Raw genomic sequence first — 21,193 nt, forward strand, 5'->3', positions numbered from 1 at the left:
TTACAAAATTAATTTTTATGTGTAAAAATCATGACATAATCAAGCATTCAAAGATAACATATCGACCATTATGAAACATTAACAAATAGCATGCATGTCGTCTGACATGCTTCTTTATCTTTTTTCGCGTTATTGGAATGATTTTCTACCAATTATTGACAATCATATACCTTAATAATTCAAAAAATAACGAAAAATCATGTTGGATTTTTATATAATTTTACGTTTTTAACGTTGTGTTTAGATACACATGCCATGTGCTTATTTTTACATAAAATAAATGTAGTATCTCAAGCATATGCATTGTGTGCGCTTTTTTTAAAAAAAGAAAAATATTGAAATAAATTAATAGTATTTTTTTAGGTCTACCCACCTTGTCACGATATTCAAAGCAAACCCATTTCTTGACTCATCCCAGATAATTACTTCAATTATACTGTAAAAATATGTATTAGTGTTCCTTTTGTAGGGAACTTCATTATGCTGTCATTTAAAGACAATGACATACTCTATGTTCGATTTAAAATGTAAATAATGATTAAGAAATGGCTTCAATTAATTTCTATGGATCCCTTAAATTATGTTACAACCATTTAATTAGACGCGGAGAGTGGACGGCGAGCTAATTGGAGGTTGATGCATAAATCACGTTTTAAATGAAACTATTAAAAATAATTGACTTGTACAAGCAACTTTAATTTTTAATTATCGGGTGTAATTGCAAGTGTTAATTATAATATTTTTGGGGCAACATTTATTTTAGAAGAAGGAAATTTGCAGCCAGTGTTAAAAATGAGAAAGGTTTGTAGAATTATTATAATAAAAATATTTAAAAAGATATAAATGTTACATCAAATAATATGAATTGTTGCCTTCATGAATCACGTCGCATGATTCTCTAAATTTCATTACAAAAGTTGTTGTGAGACGGTTTTATGAGTCAATTTTGTATTTGAGTCACCAATGAAAAATAATAGTTTTTATGTCAAAAATATTATTTATTGTTGTAAATATGAACATGATTGACTCGTTTCACGATAGACCTATTATAATTTCTTATATACTTTATTGGTGGATCGAATATGATGTGGATCATATATAGCACATTGTAATGAATATGTTTGTGTTATATATATATATATATGTGTGTGTGTGTGTGACCAAATAAATTCATGGTAATAGAAATGAGATATATGACACTTTTAAAATGTAGATAGATGAGCTAGAATTGTTTGATGTCTCTTAATTAATATTCTTGAGATCCCAATAATTCTAGAAAATTAATTAATTAATCAATATTACAGATAAATCCTGTTAAGATTAATTTATTATTATTAGATCTAACAACACGTGCAGTAGCAACGGGCAAGCGCTCACACTAGAAATAATTATACGTAATATTTTATCAGAATAAATAAATAAACAAATTCGAGCATGCAACACGAATTATTTCTCATATATCATGATTTATTGTTGTTGTTCAACTGATTAATCTTAGATTCCGGAATAATATATATGTGTATTTTACAAATAAACCATTTTTCCTTAAAAAATAAATAAAATTAAAATATATTTTTTTTACCTCAGAATTCCAAATAGTTTATATGTCCTGCAAATAGTAAAAATATTACAAAATTAATTTTTATGTGAAAAAATCATGACATAATCACGCGTTCAAAGATAACATATCGACCATTATGAAACATTAGTAAATAGCATGCATGTCACACGACATGCTTCTTTATCTTCTTTCACGTTATTGGAATGATTTTCTACCAATTATTGACAATCGCATACCTTAATAATTCAAAAAATAACGAAAATTCATGTTGGATTTTTATATAATTTTACGTTTTTAACGTTGTGTTTAGATACACATGCCATGTGCTTATTTTTACATAAAATAAATGTAGAATCTAAAGCATATGCATTGTGTGCCTTTATTTTTAAAAAAATATATTGAAATAAATTAATAGTATTTTTTTTAGGTCTACCCACCTTGTCACGATATCCAAATCAAACCCATTTCTTGACTCACCCCAGATAATTGCTTCGTTCACATGTGAAGACAACTTGAAAATAACTAAACTTATGAAGATATATTAGCAAAGTTCATCTTATGATTGTTAAAGAGAATTTTCCCCAACAATCTTAAGGCGAAATTAAACCTATTTGGATTCTTTCTTGTTTGGTTTGCAACCTTGAAGACGTATGACAATGAACGACTTCAAATTATGTAGTCTCGTGACAATACGATGACTTGTGAACCGCTGAATTTCAAATATCAGGTTTGAAATTTTGATTTTTCTTTTTTGTATTAATCTTTAAATTTGACATTCTTTCAAATCATTTCATTGAAAAACTATGAGCATGTTTATTTTTCTGTGCAGAATACAAGGATTATAAATTATGAACAATGAGGATTATGTTAAATGCATGAATTTGAGTAATTCCATTCAAGTAGTTCTTTGCTCAAGGATTCAATACTTCATTATTGATTTTAAGAAAATTCTTGAAATTTTAGTGGCGTCTTATAGAAACAAGAATGATATATCAATTATATATAACGTGTTGTATATGTCGTGACAAATTTCAATCGGTACAATAATCTAAGAATCTATGTACTTAAGCTTAGAAGTCTTGAGTTCAAGTATTGGAGAAGGTAAAAGAAATCACTTTTCAGGTCAGAGATGGAGATGCCTAGGCGCCTGGCGGTGCAGACTGGCAAAGGTTGCTACTTTGCATGATATTTTGTATTTAAATGGTGTTCATTAATGTTTTTCATCAAAATTTTGGATGAACAAAATCTCTTAGATGAAACAACATGTCCTTAATGATTAAAATCTTTTTCAAATACAACACGAAAACAATTTTTTGAGAAAACAACTTTTGATAATCAGATTTTCCTTCACACTTGTATTCATATTGACTGTCTTCTTCTTCTTATATCTTCACGAGTTTAGTTATCTTCATGTTGCAATTTAAATGAAGGTGATAAGGTTCAAAGTCAAAAGTAACCTCTCTTGACACAACGAACCGTATATTTATGCATTAATTTTATTCATGTGGGAGATTGTTTGAATGTTTGAGCTTATGAATCGAAATTAAGCAAAAGAAAAGACAGAGAAAAATGACCAAACAAAAATGTTCAAATGTGCGTCTTAAAAAGTGCGACTTAAGCAGCACTTCCCTTGCTGCCCTCGGAAAAAGTGATGTCTTTTTCTCCTTCAAATTTCTTAAATAAATTTGGGATAAACCGAATTCACGATCAGTTTTCCACCTTAATGGCAAAAAAGAGAAATTCGATATTTTGGAACGAGAAGAACATAAAAAACAACCACCAAATTTAAGGGCAGAGAAATAGGCGCCTTAGCACTTAGGAGGTGCTGAGGCGCCTGTAAAGATGCGCCTCAGCACTTTCCTTGCTGTCTTGAAAATTTCATAACAGGGAAGGAGTGTTTAGGCATCTGGAGGCATTGTTTACCAAGAGTTGCGAGTTTTCATATATTATTGTCATCAAAAAATTTCTTTTAGTCACATTTTTTTGATTTGTGACTTATATATCAATTGATCATTATGAAATAACACAAGGAAAGACAACTTTACTTAAACTCTGAGATAATCGATCAAAATAAGAGCATTCTGCATTTATTTTGATATTCTTCTTCTTTCTTCTCAAAAGAGAGTTCACTTGATTTTATGATAAGTTGAAAGTCGTTATAATTTGGTAGACCATTGTCATATTCCGTAAATATCTTATTCAAAACAAATTCGTCTTAAAGAAATCAAGTTTTCTCTTGCTCTCACTTCAATTTTACTAGCATTATGCAGATCCCATCAAGATGTTGAAAAGAGAATCCCAAACCATCAAGTTCCTTTACTGTTTGTTGACATCTGATTTGCAAAGAAGTTGAAATCCTCAATCAAAATTAAAGCAAAGGATCGAGTCCACCGAGAGAGTAATCAATATCATTTAATATTCAATTTTGAGATAATTAAAATCTCATTTAATACCATTGAAATATCCAGCACACACTTAAAAAATAGTGATAACACGTTCCCACTTGATATTAAAAAAAATAGCCAAATTGACAAATTATCGATGGACAACAGAAATGATAAATTTAAATTTAAATTTAAATAAACGCTTAAAATCCATTCGTTTTAGTAATGGGCGCTGCCTATATTGAACAGGTGTGAAGACCAAAACGCTTTGGTATATTGCCCCACAACTACCAACTCTCATAAAAATACTGGAAACCTTCTTCCCATCTACCACCTCCGGAGGTCGACTCTTTCTATATATATATTATATATATATATATATAGCTGTCTACACCCTCGTAAACATTGTCAAGAAATCTGTGAAATCTAATACTCTTTCCTTCTCATATTCTTTCTTGTGCTAAATAGTGAAAGAATTCCTTTCACGATCAGCCGAGAATAGAATTTACCAGTTTTTATTTATCAAGATCTAGATTAAGTAAAATGGGGAGTGTTCAGAATCAAAAACTCGAAAATGGATTCTCTGGAACTATTAAGCCTATGGACCCGGAGGAGTTCAGGAGGCAAGGTCACATGGTCATAGATTTTATTGCTGATTATTACAAGAATGTTGAGAAGTATCCTGTTCGTAGCCAGGTGGAGCCAGGTTATCTCCGGAAGAGGTTACCCGAAGCTGCTCCCAGTGATCCAGAACCCATTGAAGAGATCCTTCTTGACGTGCAGAAGGACATTGTCCCAGGGATCACTCATTGGCAAAGTCCTAATTATTATGCATATTTCCCATCCAGCGGCAGTATTGCTGGATTTCTTGGAGAAATGCTGAGCACTGGATTCAATATTGTTGGGTTCAACTGGATGTCATCTCCCGCTGCCACCGAACTTGAGAGCATCGTCATGGATTGGATGGGGAAAATGCTTGATCTCCCATCGGATTTCCTCTTCTCCGGCGGGGGAGGCGGCGTTTTGCAGGGAACCACCTGCGAGGCGATACTTTGCACTGTTGTCGGTGCCAGGGATCAAGTGCTGAAGAAGATTGGGAGGGAGAATATCAACAAGCTTGTGGTATATGGATCGGATCAAACCCACTCTGCTCTGCAGAAGGCAGCTCAGATAGCTGGCATCAACCCCAATAATTTCCGGGCAGTTGCTACCACAAAAACCACCGAATTCGGGCTGACAGCTGAAGCATTCCGCGCGACCGTTGAATCCGACATTGAAGCGGGGCTGGTGCCTCTGTTCCTGTGCGCCACCATCGGGACAACATCGTCGACGGCGGTTGATACGCTGGGGCCACTGTGCGAGGTAGCGAAGGAGTTCGGGATATGGGTTCACGTGGATGCAGCATACGCAGGGAGCGCATGCATCTGCCCGGAGTACCGCCATTTTCTGAATGGAGTAGAAAACGCTGACTCTTTCAGTTTTAACGCGCACAAATGGTTCCTAACAACGTTGGATTGCTGCTGCCTCTGGGTGAAAGATCCCAGCGCCCTGATAAAAGCCCTGTCGACATATCCCGAGTATCTGAGAAACAAAGCCTCCGAAACGAAGCAAGTGGTTGATTACAAAGATTGGCAAATCACACTCAGCCGCCGCTTCAGGTCCCTGAAACTGTGGCTCGTCCTCCGCAGCTACGGCGTCTCAAATCTCAGAAAATTCCTACGAAGCCACATAAAAATGGCAAAGAATTTCGAAGGGTTGATAGGAATGGATAAGAGGTTCGAAGTGGTGGTCCCCCGGAACTTTGCCACCGTATGCTTCCGCATCTCGCCAATCGAAATCGGTGCAATACTGCCACAGCACCACACCGTGTCGAAGGAGGAAGCGGCCAACAATTTCAACGCCAAACTGCTGGAATCCATTAACGAATCCGGGAAGATTTACATGACACACGCCGTGATTGGTGGGGAATATGTTATGCGATTCGCTGTAGGGGCAAGTCTCACTGAAAACAGGCACGTAATCCTGGCCTGGAAAGTCGTGCAAGAACATGCAAATGCGTTGTTTACCATGTCCTGATCGATGTATCAACCAAAGTACGAATTCCTTTCTCTTTTCTTTTATCTTCGGGCAAGAAAACCAGCTTGTGAAATTGAATAATGTAATATTGTTTGATTCCTAGTGTATATATTACAATATTCTACTTGATTTGGGAAATTATCATTTCATTCTCTGAAATAGCTGCGAAAATGACTCATGAAATCGACATTTCTAGCGTCCCATCATAACTTGAAACCTTGTTTTGAATTTTAAGTTCCATATATAGGCCATTATACCTGCTTCTTTGGAAACAAGGAAATATTTGGATCTTGTTTTCAATTTTAATCCGAGAGATCATCTTTTATACATTTCAAAACCCTCTTCTTCTTCTTTTTTGGTAAATTACCATTACATCGAATTGTATGACATGAACTTTGAAAATCATACATTGGTAAAAAATTACCATATTGATTTAATTGACTTTATGTCTAATTTTTTTTTAAAAAAAATCAGACATAAAACTTCTTTTTTTTACAACACCTAGCTTATATAAAGCTTGAATTTTTAAAATAAAATATGTACAGATTTTTCACATGAGCCAGCAGCAATTAGTCTTGATGTACAATTCAACTCAATTTATTATAATTAATTCGTGTGGACATGTGCCTTACCTACCATCCCCCAGGCAGTTGGGAGTGAATTTCGTTATATTTTCCAACAAATCATTGAAGATACCTTTAAATATCATTTGTTGTACGATGCCAGCTATATATATATAGAAATGACCTACATTCAAAAATTTTATAGTAAATGTATATAACTTTCAATTATATCTCCTAAAAAGATTTAAAAATAATGTGCATAAATAAGACAATGTCAGTTTCATTGTCATAAAAAAAAATTACAAAAATATTAATTAAAAAAAGGTGAAAAATAAAAATAGCCAACACCTACTGCATCGTCTCTATTCCATCCTTCACCTAATGGTCAAGTTTGAATGTTTGGTGCAGCTACGATACAACCACGTGCTTTTTAGTGCCATTAGTTCTGCGAGTCTGCCACCTTCCCCATGGATGAATGTATACATACATATTTACAGTATTTATTTATTTTATATTACATGGGGATGAATGTATACATACATATTTACAGTATTTATTTATTTTATATTACGTGTGATCCACAATATTACAAATTTATACACAACCATAAATTTGATGGCATTATTCATGTTTTCGTACAACAATTGTTTATGTTAATAGGGTAATCGAAATTTGATACTTGGAATGTTGTATAATTTAAATATTTGATTTTAATCGTTATCATCGACTATAATTTTTTAAATAACGACAAGCGCTTGATCATACGATTGATATCAGAGACAAGATCACGAGTTCAGTTCTAATTGATTGCAAGAAATGCAATCTCATTTATTTCAATTAGTGCAGTTATTGGATATAGGTTGTTAGAGGTGTGATAATTGTCCATAATGAGAAAACAATCGAAATGTGATGTTTGAGTTGTTATATTGTTTAAATTATTTGAGTATATCGTTATTATTAGTTATAATTTTTTACCGTTATCATCGACTGTAGTTTTTGATAAAACGACGAGTGTTCGATGTTACAAGTCGTTTCACATTTCAAATCTAATTATTTTTCAAATAAATTAATTATAGTTTCTACATTTGAATACAACAAGCAATGTTCATTTTTTCAAACATTTACAAACGATAGATGTGATACTTTTTCGAATATAATAATTAACCAATTTTAAAATCATCTGCTCAATTATTTACTTATTTATATTAGATTTTTTTTAAAAAAAAATTACTTCCCCACCTACCTACCATATTATTCAGTCCCACTCACGCTATTAAAATTCACCATTAATGGTTTTTTTTATTTAATATACAACAATAAAGGGCGTTCAACTGTTGATTTATTTTATATATATATATTTTAAAAAAAAGTAAAATGGGAGAATTTTTAAAACTAAGGTGATTTCTTGGAATGGTAGGGCGTTGCAATTTGACATTGGAGGACACTGCATTAATTGTATATACAAGGACACTTATTATATTTGTTAAATAGATTCATTTTGAATTTTTGTATTATAAATTGACAATGTCAACTTTTATTGATTATTTTTCTTATTATATTTCTTAATATTTTCGATTTTTATTAATGAGACGAGTTAATAATATTTATATTTATAATAAAAGTAATATTTTGATATAAAAAATTATATTTTTTTATCAGTGGTCTAAATAAAATATTAATCTCACAAAATTGACTCACGAGACTGTCTCACATTAGTTTTTGTGTATTTCCAATTCATAAAATAAGATATCAAAAAAATTAATTCCTCAAATTATTATAGTCATATTTTTCAATATCTTTAAATATAGAAAAATATTCAAAATATTTATGTTCTATTTCCAATTTTAAAAAACAAGTAATGTTCCATTTTCACGTTTTTAATATTTTTTCCATATTAATCACAATATATTTATAAAGACACACGGCTACAATACAATTTTTATTTAAAAAACAAAATATATTTTATCAAATTTACATAGAATATATTTGTATAATAAACATTCTTCTAGGAAAAAAACGATAAATTAATTTTAATAATTAGTGTGAAACTACATGAAATGAATATAGTCTAAATAATGTCTTAGTATCATTTTTTTAATATTTTATAAAAAAAATATTTACTAACATCTTGTATACTCTACAAAACCTTGAGATAATATATAAATTATATAATCAGAAAATTATGAATAACATTAAATTTTAAGATTAAAATATTTTTTATTTTATATGTATTTGCATACGAAATTTTTTTAAGATATTAAATTTAGTTTTTGACGAACAATTATACAGTACTTGATTTTTTTTAAAGATAAATATAAATGACTTTTTTTAAGATAAATATAAAATTTATAATATAAAGAAAGTAATTATCAAGGATAATCTTATCTAGAATTGAATTGAATAGAGATAAGTATAGTGTTATTAATATTAATTATAATTTTGACTATCCTAAATTTGGTTATTCGAAAGCCTCCAACTTTGTATTCTGTGCATCAATGTGATTGGTGGACATTTCATTAATTAATTAATTTGTAGCATCCTTCGATGTATTAAGATGGACTTTTTCATTATTTTTAAAAATTCAAGGAAATCAGTCAATCACATTATTTTTGCAATTAATTTATTTTTAAAATTATTTTTAAAAAAAAAACAAAACAAAAACAAAAAAGAGTCCTAGTCCTAATATTTTTCATTATGTATGCGCGGTCCAATATTTTTCAATTATTTTTGGAAAAATAATTATTTTAAAAAAATATTTCCTTTACTTTTAAAATATTCGGTGATTTAATTTTATACACAACTTTACTCCACATATTATTTTAAAAATAAAGGAAATAATTCTTAAAAAACAAATTGAGTAATTATTTTTGAAAAATAAATCGCCTAGGTTTTTAAAAAAAATAAATTGGACCAATATACGACATTTTTCAATCATAAAAAAATAGAAGCAAACCAGCCAACGATATATAGTATATTTAACATCAATGTCTCAAATTTGAAATAAAAATATATGATTCGAGATTCAATTATAACAACACAAATGCCGTAAACTTCTCCCCAAATCAAAAAATAATAATAATAGAACTAAATAAATTACTTTAATTTTTTCTTTTATGAAATGACCTTCATTACTCCATAATCAGATTGGCTGAAGGTATAAACTATAAAAATCAAATCAAACAAATAAAACATATGAATTTTCAAGAAATTATCAAACTTACAGTCACCGATGTGCCTCGTTAATTTGCGTGTTCTTTCCTTCATAATCAACCTGGTTAGAGAGCCGTTTGTGATCCACCTTTATAGGTGCTGTTGTCCAGAAAAATGGCATAATAAATTTTAAAAAGTTAATCATAAGCAACCTCAGGAATGCACAAATATGAAGAAGTTGAATTAGAACTGAAAATCTGCAAATCCAAAGAATCCAAAATGTGAAACTTCGACCAGCATAGAGAAAGGATGTGGCATCCGGACATTTTTAAGCTGAAGACGTTCGTTAACTGTTCATTTCTGATGTGAAAAACATCTTATACAGCAAAGATATTCCATTATCTTGTCAAAATCCTTATCTTGACATTAGTTAATAAATGCAAGTATAGACTGAATAAAAATGTAAGCAACAAGTGAAACAGAACAAAGCGCAGCATTCACATGAAAAAAATGATAGCTATCAAATTGTCTCTATTTTCTATTTTTCCTTTGGAAAAGGGTAGAATGGTGGTGGTAGTGCAAAGGCTAACCATTTAGAAGAACCATCAAGTAAGCCGATATTAGCTTATCAAATCCATCTCTGTGAAGTGTTCATGTAGAATTGCTTAGGCAATGCCTTGTTCTTTTATGCAGCAGGTCTTCTTTTTATATGTTTCCTGCATTTCAGATTTTCTATCAGTACATGAGAAGTAAAAAGTATTTTATCCAAGGAAGTTCGATCAGCGCAACATGTTAGTATGTTACTATATAATACTTCTTTTACATGAAAAATATGTATATAATATATTTTTTTATAAGTTTTTGGTTATTGATTAATCATAAATTACAAAAATATCTTTGAATTAAATTACATCTATTTTATTTTAATTATTCTTTTATTTCCCTTAAGTGTAACTTCAATTCAGTGTACATCTAAGCATGACTCATACTAGCGACATAATACAAATACAATATGAAATTTTTTGATAAAATAAATATACATAATAACGTATATAAATAAAATATTTTCGTAAATTCATATAATAAATATATGAAAATCGAAATCTTTTATTTTCCTCTAAATGAAAAAAAAAATGATTTTTTTTGTGAAAAATTATTGAGTGTTGCATTAAATAGATAAAAGAGGGGGAAAAATCTAATATGTGTTCCTTGATTTACTGGTTTTAAAACAATTACATGAAAACTTTTGTGAGATCGGTGAACTACTAAATCAATTAATGATGAGAAGCCAACGATAACAAAAATTAATCCAAAATTTTGTATAAAATACAAATACACAACAAAAGCTACTGAGAAAATTTAATGAAGGAATTCAAATCCTTATAAGCTGCATAAATCATCAACTAGTTGCACGCAAACAAGAACGTACAACGTTGCCAACGACGAAATATATACCTCGACATAACATAATCAACAAACTAGAATAATCTAAAGCCAAAATGGGAGTCAAATAATGCATCCTAAGTTACTTCTTCTCATGCAAGACCCTTTAGCTTCACACATTCTTGGAAGTAGTCAAACATGCCCTCCAACGCCACGATCTCCTCCCGGACGTCCTCAGGAACATCGTCTCTGGAAGATAATGATATACGTTCCTTAAAACCTCGAACTCTCTCGAAGCTAGTGATAACTTTTGCTCCCATTTCATCAATGGTGTTGTGCATCACTATGTTCTCTTCATGTGCTTCTCTGAGCTTTCTTTTCATGGATCGGTATCCATCTAGGGACTTCAAGAGTTGCTCAGAGAGTTCCTTGTTTCTCTCTTGCAATGCCACGTTCCCTTGTGACTCTCCTCTCCCCACACCATTGAACCTTTTCTCCTTATGCTCTGAGGCACATTCCCTTACTTTATCTAGCAACTTGTCGTTCTGCTTTTTGAGGCCATTAATGAGATCCTCCATTTCGCTCAGTTCGTGAACCTTGAGTGAAAGCTGTGTGGCCATTATCTCTCTTTCTTTCCCTAAACTAGAGCACATAACACTCAGGCTCTTTTGTGTGGCTAAACATGAATTCAGTTCTCGTTTTAGCCTCTCTTTTTCGTCGTCCAGAGACTCGTTTCCATTTTTTCGGTCCCTTGGGATGTTGTTCCGCCTCAGATCAGTGTTGCAACGCCGAAGCTCCGCCTCTGATTTTTTGTTTCCAAAAGATTGGCATTTTTGGATTCTGCTTCTAACACTATCAAGAATGGTCATCATAGTGGCCACCCTCAGCATTCTCCGGCTGTCGTATTTGTCTTTATCGCAAGCATTTTTGTGATCTTGGATTAGTTTTAACAATAACTTCACGTTGGCTGCCACCCCTGAATAAAAAAATCGACATTTACGAAGAATTTGGATGGCAATCTTGCAACATTTAAGGGACAAAAACAATAGACAAAGCTCAACCGTGTATGAATCTTTCTACCAAAGGGACGAATAATTCATTCATGACGATCGATGATTTAAAACGTTGATCGTCCAACAGATTGACAGTATCTTATTATCCATTTCAAAACAAAAACATAATTAACTGGTAACTAAATAGGATAATACTGAGATGCTTGGGTACCTTCCAGTGCAGAATCGTCATATTGTTGTTCCATGTTTAATGGCGGTGGAACTAACTCGGGAGACGAATTTGCACGAACCTTATTCATAATTTCCTTAAGAACAATAACCCAGAAAGAAAATGAAGAATTCAAGAACAACTAATGGCTACTTTAATGTTTTACGTATAAATTTCCAAGAAACCGAGAATGAGCAAATATCGAAAAGAGGCCGAGTCAAATATTTGCTTAAATAATTTGGAAATTTTGAGATATCCAAAGAAGAGAGGTTGTTTTACACTTCCTCTCCTCTCTTTTTTCTTAATATTATTTGCCTTTTTGGTTTGTTGTAATAACAATAATAATGATAATGTTGTCATTGTTTTGTGTTAGCTAATGAGAGGATTGTTCGCTGCGTGACAGTTATTTTTTGCGCAATTATTGGCAATGCCTGAATGTTTCTTTGGCTGTAGTTAGATTTGACATTGTGTGACAAAAAGTTGGCTGGCTGGCATGTGCCCAACTGCTCCACACCCACTTAATATTAATGAATGTTCCAATTTCAGACATACACACACACACACACACATTCCTCCGATGGGTGAAACGAAAACAGCTTTTGATGTATTCTTTTTCTTTCCCCTTTTAGAAAACTAAATAAATGTAACATTAACTATTTTTACTCGTTACATTCATGTTTTCACACTCAAAATTTCATCAATCTTCCGTCCTTTGATGGGGGTTCTATGTGGATTAGTTGAGAATTTACGGTCACAACATACAGAAATTAAGTCCAACCCATATAAAATTGGAACTAAACAGTCCGAAGGAGTTCTATTTCACGCCTGTTTCAATCAATAAAGACATATATGCACTACTAAATTTTACATGTAAAATGCATATACACACACATACATACATGCTACATACATATATACATTCACATTATTGAGTTAAGATATGGTCATAATTTGAAATATGAAATGATTTCAATAAATGATGTGCATATGCTGCTGATATGAACTTCCTTGTGTGAAAGCTAGGTTGTTTAAAAAACCAACAAAACACAAAAATTGTAGCGAAAACCAAATCAAATAACAGTTATCATAGATGCATTGCTAAAAAAGTCTCGAGTTAAGATTAATTGCTTGAGTAAATAAATAACAGAAGATGATAAATTCATCATACTCTATTAATTTGTTGTGTTTGCTTTGATGTTAACATTGTACATGAATAATGCAAATCTAACAAACGGATTTTGTGTGTAAAAACATCATATTTTACACCAATGTCAGCCAAGTGAACATATCAATGACAATGTCCAAATTTTGAATCACTTAGATATGCACAATCTCCATTCATGATACTCTATTCTTAAAGAGGAAAAGAAAATTTATGAATTTAGAATAAAACATTAATATCCAGGGAAAATTCCCCAGCAACTTTAAGTGATTCATCAAATTAAAAGAAACAAAAGACAAATGAAAAATCTGACAACAAAGTAGAAAATCCAGGTTGCAGCTCCGTTATTCAATCGTTGAATTGACCCACTTTTTCAAAGTTCTCTCGAGGAAATTTCCTCTTCAACTTATTTACATGCCTGGGTGGCAACTGGCAAGAGATATCATCATCCCTCACTTTTCATAGACTATTGTTCTTAGCTTCGCAAGAGGTGATTAACATTTTGTTAAGTCTAAGTTTTCAGCACGTTTAGCTTCTTTTTTTTACCTTTTGCGTAAAAATTCACTAATAATTCAGCAATATTCCCTATATTTTTCGAATTAAAACACAACAATTACCGTCCGGCTATATTTATTCTATTACACGAATGCTAGAAAGATATTCTCCGCAAAATTCTGTGATTCTAAAAAGTACTACGGTCATACATAACTCTTCTAAACGTTTGGAGATCTGTCTTGATTATATGTTAATCAACTACTGAGTTAAAGTTAATCCCCTGTGATTGACAGGCTACCAAGGAACTCCGAGCCATGGGGGTGACTAACATGATTGTTGGAGTAACTTCTTGCAGTATGGAATCAGAGAAGCAGGCATTTATTCGGGCTGCTCTCGATGGTTGTATCAAGAAACCTTTAAGCATTGATGCAGTTAACAATATGATGAATGACCTCATCAAGAAACTCTAGACACTTATACAACTAATAACGGGGTAAAATATATCATTCTGCAATAAAAGGATACTGAAATTATGACTTAGCAAATATAATAAAAATCATAAAAAGTAAACTAGGCTAAGAAATCTTACCAAGAAATCCATGTTATACTTCATCAATCTAGCTTTACTTATCAACTTAGACTTAGAAGAACAGAAATGAATGCCAAATGTAGAAATTACGAAGAACGAGTCAAATGAAATTCAGATATCAAATACTTTAATTTCAAACAGAATATAGTGCAAAAGAGATTCATTCAGCCAACCTCAATTGGGTGGGGATGAAAGGTTGGAGACATGATGACGAGAAGCATGCATAAATCATAATACCTTGTACCGAGATTAATGCAAAACAAAAAAAAATTGAGTAAAACTACTCTGTATGACCGTATCCATGAGAAGTAATATCAGGTCCTTCTAGAGGAAATCAATCAATATATAGATTATTAATTAGCTAGGAGAGATTTTCAATTCCTTGAATGTGTATCCTCCGTTGGCGTAAGAAATTTCTCCTTCAATTCAGAAAGTGGTGAGAATACATCTTATAAAATTTATCAGTTGGCATGAGTTGTCTTTCAATATTTGACAAAAATATCAATACCTAACTAGTTATTATGTTTTACTTCAATGGAGGTAACAAATAACAAGTAAACCCATCAAAGCTCTATCGGATTTTTGAATGAGTACAAATTGAAGTTGTCTTTTGTTTTAGATGTTCTGTAAAAATTAGGAAGAATGGAATCTAGCAGTATAATGCAGGGAGGTAGTAATAAGTGTATCCATTAGATCATGAAAGTTTTCTCTTTATGTCATGAGAGAATGAAGAAAGGAAGAAACATCTCTCACCGTAGAAATTTTAAATACATTTCCTTAAGCTTTATAAGTTACGTCTTCCGTCTTACGATCATCGTACATAATCTTTGTTCATTACAACTGTGCCCAGAACTTCTGACATGCACAAACGAGCCAAGAAATGACCAAGGAGGATTTGATATAAAAATTGAACTTCGGCTGGCACATTCATACAATCTGACTGCCAATGACAATGACAGGGTACAATTGGGCAAGAGAATAAAATCAAATACTCATAATTTCACATTACGCCAAATATACATCATCAGATCATCTCACTCATTTGCATGACACAGAGAAAATTGTTAAAGGTGAACAGCATTTGAGACCGATGATAAAATGAAAATATGACATCTACGGTGTCACAGTTGGGAAAAATCGTTACAGATGAAACTAGGGGGCATATAATCTACCGTCCGTTATTTGAAACTCACTCCGTCACCTTTTATAACTTCACCAATGAGAAACGCTATATTTGCACCATGTTCTGCCCCAAGTATCCTACGAGCGGCCTCCTGGTTGACAACCAGAACCATCCCAATCCCCATATTAAAAGTTCGTCTCATTTCAACATCTTCTATTTTCCCAGCCTGGTAAATTTATTTTTGAAGCATTATTAAAAGTACAGTTAGCTAAGGTTTCATGAATGGAAAGAAGTGATAGTGCATGCCATACAATAACACAGTGGAGAGTAGAAAACACAGAAACATAAAACATGATCAGTGCCTAAATCAAGATTAAATCTGATATCACAAGTAAAGTCTAAATAAATATTACTCGTTACCTCTTGGATCCATTTGAAAACAGGAGGGACAACCCAAGAGTCCTTGTATATGGCAGCTCCTAATCCTTGCGGAAACACACGGGGTATATTATCAGTAAAACCACCACCGGTGATATGAGCTATCCCTTTCACACCACCTTTACTGATGATGTCAAGAACCTGTTCCAAAATGTAACAAACACTCAAGGCCTTTAAGCAGAAGTTGCACAACCAATGGTTTTAGGAATTACCTGCTTAACATAAATAACAGTAGGCGCCATTAGAGCTTCACCTAAAAGGATGGATGAACCTGGTAGGTTGTCCTTTAAAGAGAGGCCACTCCGCTCGAGAACCCTGGATTGACATGGCAGAATTGCCATTTAATCAGAGGAATGATAGTTCAAGATATGGAGTAAATATTGACATTGAAATACTACAGAAACGATCAGATCCAATGAATCGTGTATTTACATGTACAGGAAGCAAATAGTTTTTCTATGACAAATATTAAGGACCAATTTCTTGGAAGGAAAAGTTAGACCTCCTGACAAGAGAAAATCCATTTGAATGAACTCCACTTGATGGTAGACCAATGAGGACATCACCAACCACTATGTTTTTCCCATCGATAACTGATTCCTTTTTAACAATGCCCACAGCAAAACCACTCAAATCATACTCACCTTCTGCATAGAAATCAGGCATCTCTGCTGTCTGAAATACAAAAGCAGTTCATCAAGTTTATGTTGAACAAGTTTTGATTAATCGTAAACCAGCAACACAACCTCAAGAATCTCTCAACTTCATGCTAACTCGAGTGTGGCATCACAAATCCATGGCGAAGGATAATCGAGTTACTTAAATAAAAGGTGTAAGCACATAAAATTTTGGTGCAGATTAGATTAGATTAAATATCTTCCAACAGTGCGGCAAAAACAAGTTATCAACCATTTCGATTAACAAATATAAATTCAAAATAGCTCCATAATTGGCAAGACCAATGAAAAACTAAATCATGTTAAGGAAAAGAACAAGGGCCCAACATCCTAGATGCACAATCCACTCGCACCATCACCAGAGCTGATACGAATGTTTATCAACACGAATTATCCCTGTAGCAAGCACACATGATTAGAGAGAAAGACAAGTACCTCTCCTCCAAGAAGAGCACAGGCAGATTGCTGGCAACCATCAACTATGCCTTTTATGACCTGAAAATTGTGTTTCCCATAAGAAAAGAAATATAAAAAAAATATCTCACACATGAAAGATAAGGTTAGTCAAATCGTACCTTTTCTGCAAGATCAACGTCAAGCCTGCTTGTAGCAAAGTAATCAAGGAAAAATAATGGCTTTGCACCGGAGGTGACTATGTCATTCACACTCATTGCCACCTGATAAATAGAAAACGGATGTTTATACCACAGGTAATGAAGTAAAATCATAAGAATAATTTATATCTCAATGATAAAAAAAAGGGACAAAAGAGAATGATATATAGAAATTATAGGTGGTACAAGAAAGTAAAGCTAGCCTACGAGAAAAATCTAATGAGCTATCTAGTACAAAAAAAATGTCAAATTCAATATAGTTAGATACGATGAAAAAAATCTACGAGAACCAGTAAGATCCTTAAAAACAGAAATAGAAAGTAAGAGGGAAAAATGGGGAAGAGTAGGGTTGTAGTACATGTCGAGGGAGTGTTTTGTTCGACTTCAATTTACTTTATTCTGATTCACTGACACCAGTTTGTTTTGAATTTTTACACAAGAGGCATGTGGGCTCCGCAAGAGACCGATTGATACTTACCAAATCAATACCAATAGTCTCGTGGATCCCAGTTTCAAAAGCAAGCTTCAGTTTTGTTCCAACGCCATCTGTACCAGCCACGAGATAGGAATCTCCTGCAAACAATAGAGACTCAACAGTAAGGGGAATGGGGAAGCAAGTTCATTTCTGTACTTACAAACTAAAATTAATATTAGATGGACAAAAAATCTGTTGATGAATGAACAAATTTCATCTTGAATCACACAGTAACAAAAATTATGCAAAGGCATGGAACTCATATAGCAGAGTCATTTATCGTGATTAATAAACAAGATCTTAACACTAGACCGCTTTGTGCTATCATCATGACCAAGAAAGAGAAATAGAAAATCATACCCAATGGAAAGAGCCCTCCAAATCCTCCAATACCAGGAGCCATCTTTGCAATCCTTCGGACAAGCTCTGAACCAGCGTCTATGTCAACACCAGAAACCTTGTAGGTAAGTCCCTCGCCCTTATCCCCAGCAACAGCTTTTACATGATTTTTCATGTGGCCGCTCGACATTGAATATACAACACTGTCTCTCCTACTACTTCTATCTCTGGCTTCTTTCTTGCATATATTGGACAATGGCAAAAAACTTTTAGTTGAATGACCACAACCAAACTCTTCTGCACGCGAATTTTGGTGCAAAAAATTCACAACACAGCGTGACACTTCTGCGTTTCCTTTACATGATGTATTCATACTTTTCTTGAAGAAATTAACAAGTCCTTCAAGAACGAAATAAGAACGACAGTCGAGTCAGTTCGCAACCAAGATAATCAAGAGATAAATAAGTTAGCGATCCATGAATCCGTTTTCAAGAAAATAATTAAAGAGTACATTTTACTCGTGGTGAGCTAAACCGGATTGGTTCGGTTTCTGCTCACCCTACAGCACAGTTTACCATTCAGTCAGCACTTGTCACTGGACGACAAATATAAAGACACCATTATATTTGAATCGATGTTTTTCGACTAACTAGAAAAGTTAAAAAGTGCAGAGAATTGAAGAAAACCTTGAAACTTGGTCGACAGCGGAGCTCGAACTAGAGCGGCGAAGCTCGGAGCAGAGTGGCGCAGCTACGGAAAGAGACGAAAACTCGGATATTTGACGAGTCAAATTGTATGGATTATAATTCATGTGAAAGTTTGGTCCATTTATGAATTTTAACGTTCATTTGGGCCGGCCCAAATTTTACTCTTTTTTCACGTTATTTATTTTATATTATTTTCTCGAATAAATTATATATATATATATTTATTAATTAATTAAAAAAATATGCCACGTATAAGCCAATTAATAAGCGTTGTTTAGAGCTGATGATTATTATCATCGTTATTAACAAAATATAATATTTTTTAGGCAAAAATTTGTGTGATACGGTCTTACGGATTGTATTTTGTGAGACAAATATCTTATTTGGGTCATCCATGAAAAAGTATTACTTTTTATTGTAAATATCGGTAGTGTTGACTTATCTCACAGATAAAGATTCGTGAACCATCTCATAAGAGACCTACTCTATTTTTCTAATAGTTACAACGATTAACTAACATTATTAAGATATTATTTATATATGTTTAAAAAATAATCATGAATTTTTATTTTGCAACCAAATTTTTTCTAATTTATAAAGGAAAAATCTATAATCAAGTTTTGTAAGTTTTTGTAAATACTAGATGATAATAATCGAGAATATAAAATGATCAATATTGTCATTATTTATCTTTTATTTAGACAAAAATTTAATGAAAAAGCCTTATCATCATTTAAATCATATAATTTATACCAAAAGATTATAATTCGGATCGAGTTTGACTAGCGGGTTCGACCGGAGACCATCACCTACTAGTCTGGCCCACACTCAAAAAACATTTTGTCGGTCAAATCAATAATGAACCGTTGAACCGGCTATATTCTGTTTGGACCAATTTACTCTTTTTTTTTTAGAACGTAATTATTTCTTATATTCATTTATTTATTTGTTATATATGATTATTGAGATTTTGAATTTGATAAGATATTACTAGTAGTGCTATATTTATTTGTTTTTTTTTGTTAGAATACATATATAATTATATTTGATATTATATGTGTTTTTTATATTTAAACTTTGGTAAATATATGTTTTATTATTTATATGCCTATTTGAAATATTTAGAATTATAATTTTAATTATATTTTTAATATATTTTATTTTTACTTTATATAATATGACAGTGTTTCGGTCTAACTGTCCTCGTTTCCAGTTGTTGATCGACGCGTCGTGATCACCAGCATAGTTAGCGTCGCAATAGCCAATTATCTTACACTGTTCTCCTTTCTTATACAGAAGACCATAGTCAAGTGTTCATTTCATGTACCTCGATATTGGTCGAAAGTGAGGTTTCTTTGGATTTTGCATGAATCGACTAACCACTGTCCTCTTGAATTGATCCAACTAATTGAACCAATATGTTAATGTAGATCTTTTTGATCATTTGTCCAATTATGAAAAGATTAATTTAAATTCATTTGTGGTTTATAATAATATTATATTATCGTGAATTTTGTATTGTCAGAATAATTAACTTGCGATGTGAATTATGATAATAATAATTGACCATAAAATGATTGATGATATATGATATATGGTTGATGTATAACAAAATAATGTAAAATTCCAGTAATTTATAGAACTCGAAACATAAATGAATGAAATAAAAACACATAATCATTTTAAGTACTATCATTTATATCAAACGATAATCATCGTTCAAATTTATTTTTGGTAGATTTTGAGATTTAAAGACAAATTACTATAAAATAATTACAACCGAGCAAAAGTTTTTTTTAAAAAAGTAAGTTTCATGTAAGAGTCTCACAAATATATATTCGTGAAACGGATTGATCATTTCATATTTACAAAGAAAAATAATAATTCCGACAATTTTTTTTTCATGATCCCAATAATGATAAAAATCCATCTAATAAAATTGATGAATGTTGGCCTTTTTAAAATATTTAATTTTTTTTACCGTAAAAGTGAAAAAGTAGCAAATGCTGAGAAATCATTGGCCATGATTAGGGGTGAGCATTCGGTTGGTTCGATTACCGACCGAACTGAATTAACCACAACCGAACCGAACGGAAATATTTAGCCATAACCGAACCGAATTAAAATCGGTTAACTCGGTCGGTGACCGAATTAATCGATTAGTTTTTAAAAAAAATTTGTGATTTAACTTTAATTATATATGTAATTTTTTTTAAATACTACAATATATACAAGT

General features: G+C 32.2%; 3 protein-coding genes across 3 annotated transcripts; 1 reads left to right on the plus strand and 2 right to left on the minus strand.

Annotated features, from left to right (window-relative positions):
• The first annotated feature begins 4,268 nt into the window (after positions 1–4,268).
• LOC142555960 (tyrosine decarboxylase-like) lies at positions 4,269–6,180 on the plus strand. Its single transcript, XM_075667148.1, has one exon. It carries the CDS (start codon positions 4,489–4,491, stop codon positions 6,019–6,021), a length of 1,533 nt encoding a protein of 510 aa, XP_075523263.1. The 5' UTR covers positions 4,269–4,488; the 3' UTR covers positions 6,022–6,180.
• A 5,026-nt stretch (positions 6,181–11,206) lies between these two features.
• Positions 11,207–14,431, minus strand: LOC142555963 (uncharacterized). The gene is made up of 2 exons (XM_075667150.1): positions 12,342–14,431; positions 11,207–12,093 (listed from the first exon to the last, which is right to left on the minus strand). The coding sequence occupies exons 1-2, from the start codon at positions 12,427–12,429 to the stop codon at positions 11,270–11,272; spliced, it is 912 nt and encodes a 303-aa protein (XP_075523265.1). The 5' UTR covers positions 12,430–14,431; the 3' UTR covers positions 11,207–11,269.
• A 1,132-nt stretch (positions 14,432–15,563) lies between these two features.
• LOC142555962 (phosphoribosylformylglycinamidine cyclo-ligase, chloroplastic/mitochondrial) lies at positions 15,564–19,052 on the minus strand. The gene is made up of 9 exons (XM_075667149.1): positions 18,937–19,052; positions 18,272–18,649; positions 17,915–18,009; positions 17,398–17,499; positions 17,258–17,317; positions 16,648–16,820; positions 16,358–16,460; positions 16,128–16,286; positions 15,564–15,933 (listed from the first exon to the last, which is right to left on the minus strand). The coding sequence occupies exons 2-9, from the start codon at positions 18,621–18,623 to the stop codon at positions 15,763–15,765; spliced, it is 1,215 nt and encodes a 404-aa protein (XP_075523264.1). The 5' UTR covers positions 18,624–18,649; positions 18,937–19,052; the 3' UTR covers positions 15,564–15,762.
• Between the last annotated feature and the right edge of the window lie 2,141 nt (positions 19,053–21,193).

This window comes from Primulina tabacum, chromosome 9 (assembly GCF_025594145.1).
Source record: "Primulina tabacum isolate GXHZ01 chromosome 9, ASM2559414v2, whole genome shotgun sequence".
In the NCBI taxonomy this organism is placed as follows: Eukaryota; Viridiplantae; Streptophyta; class Magnoliopsida; order Lamiales; family Gesneriaceae; genus Primulina; species Primulina tabacum.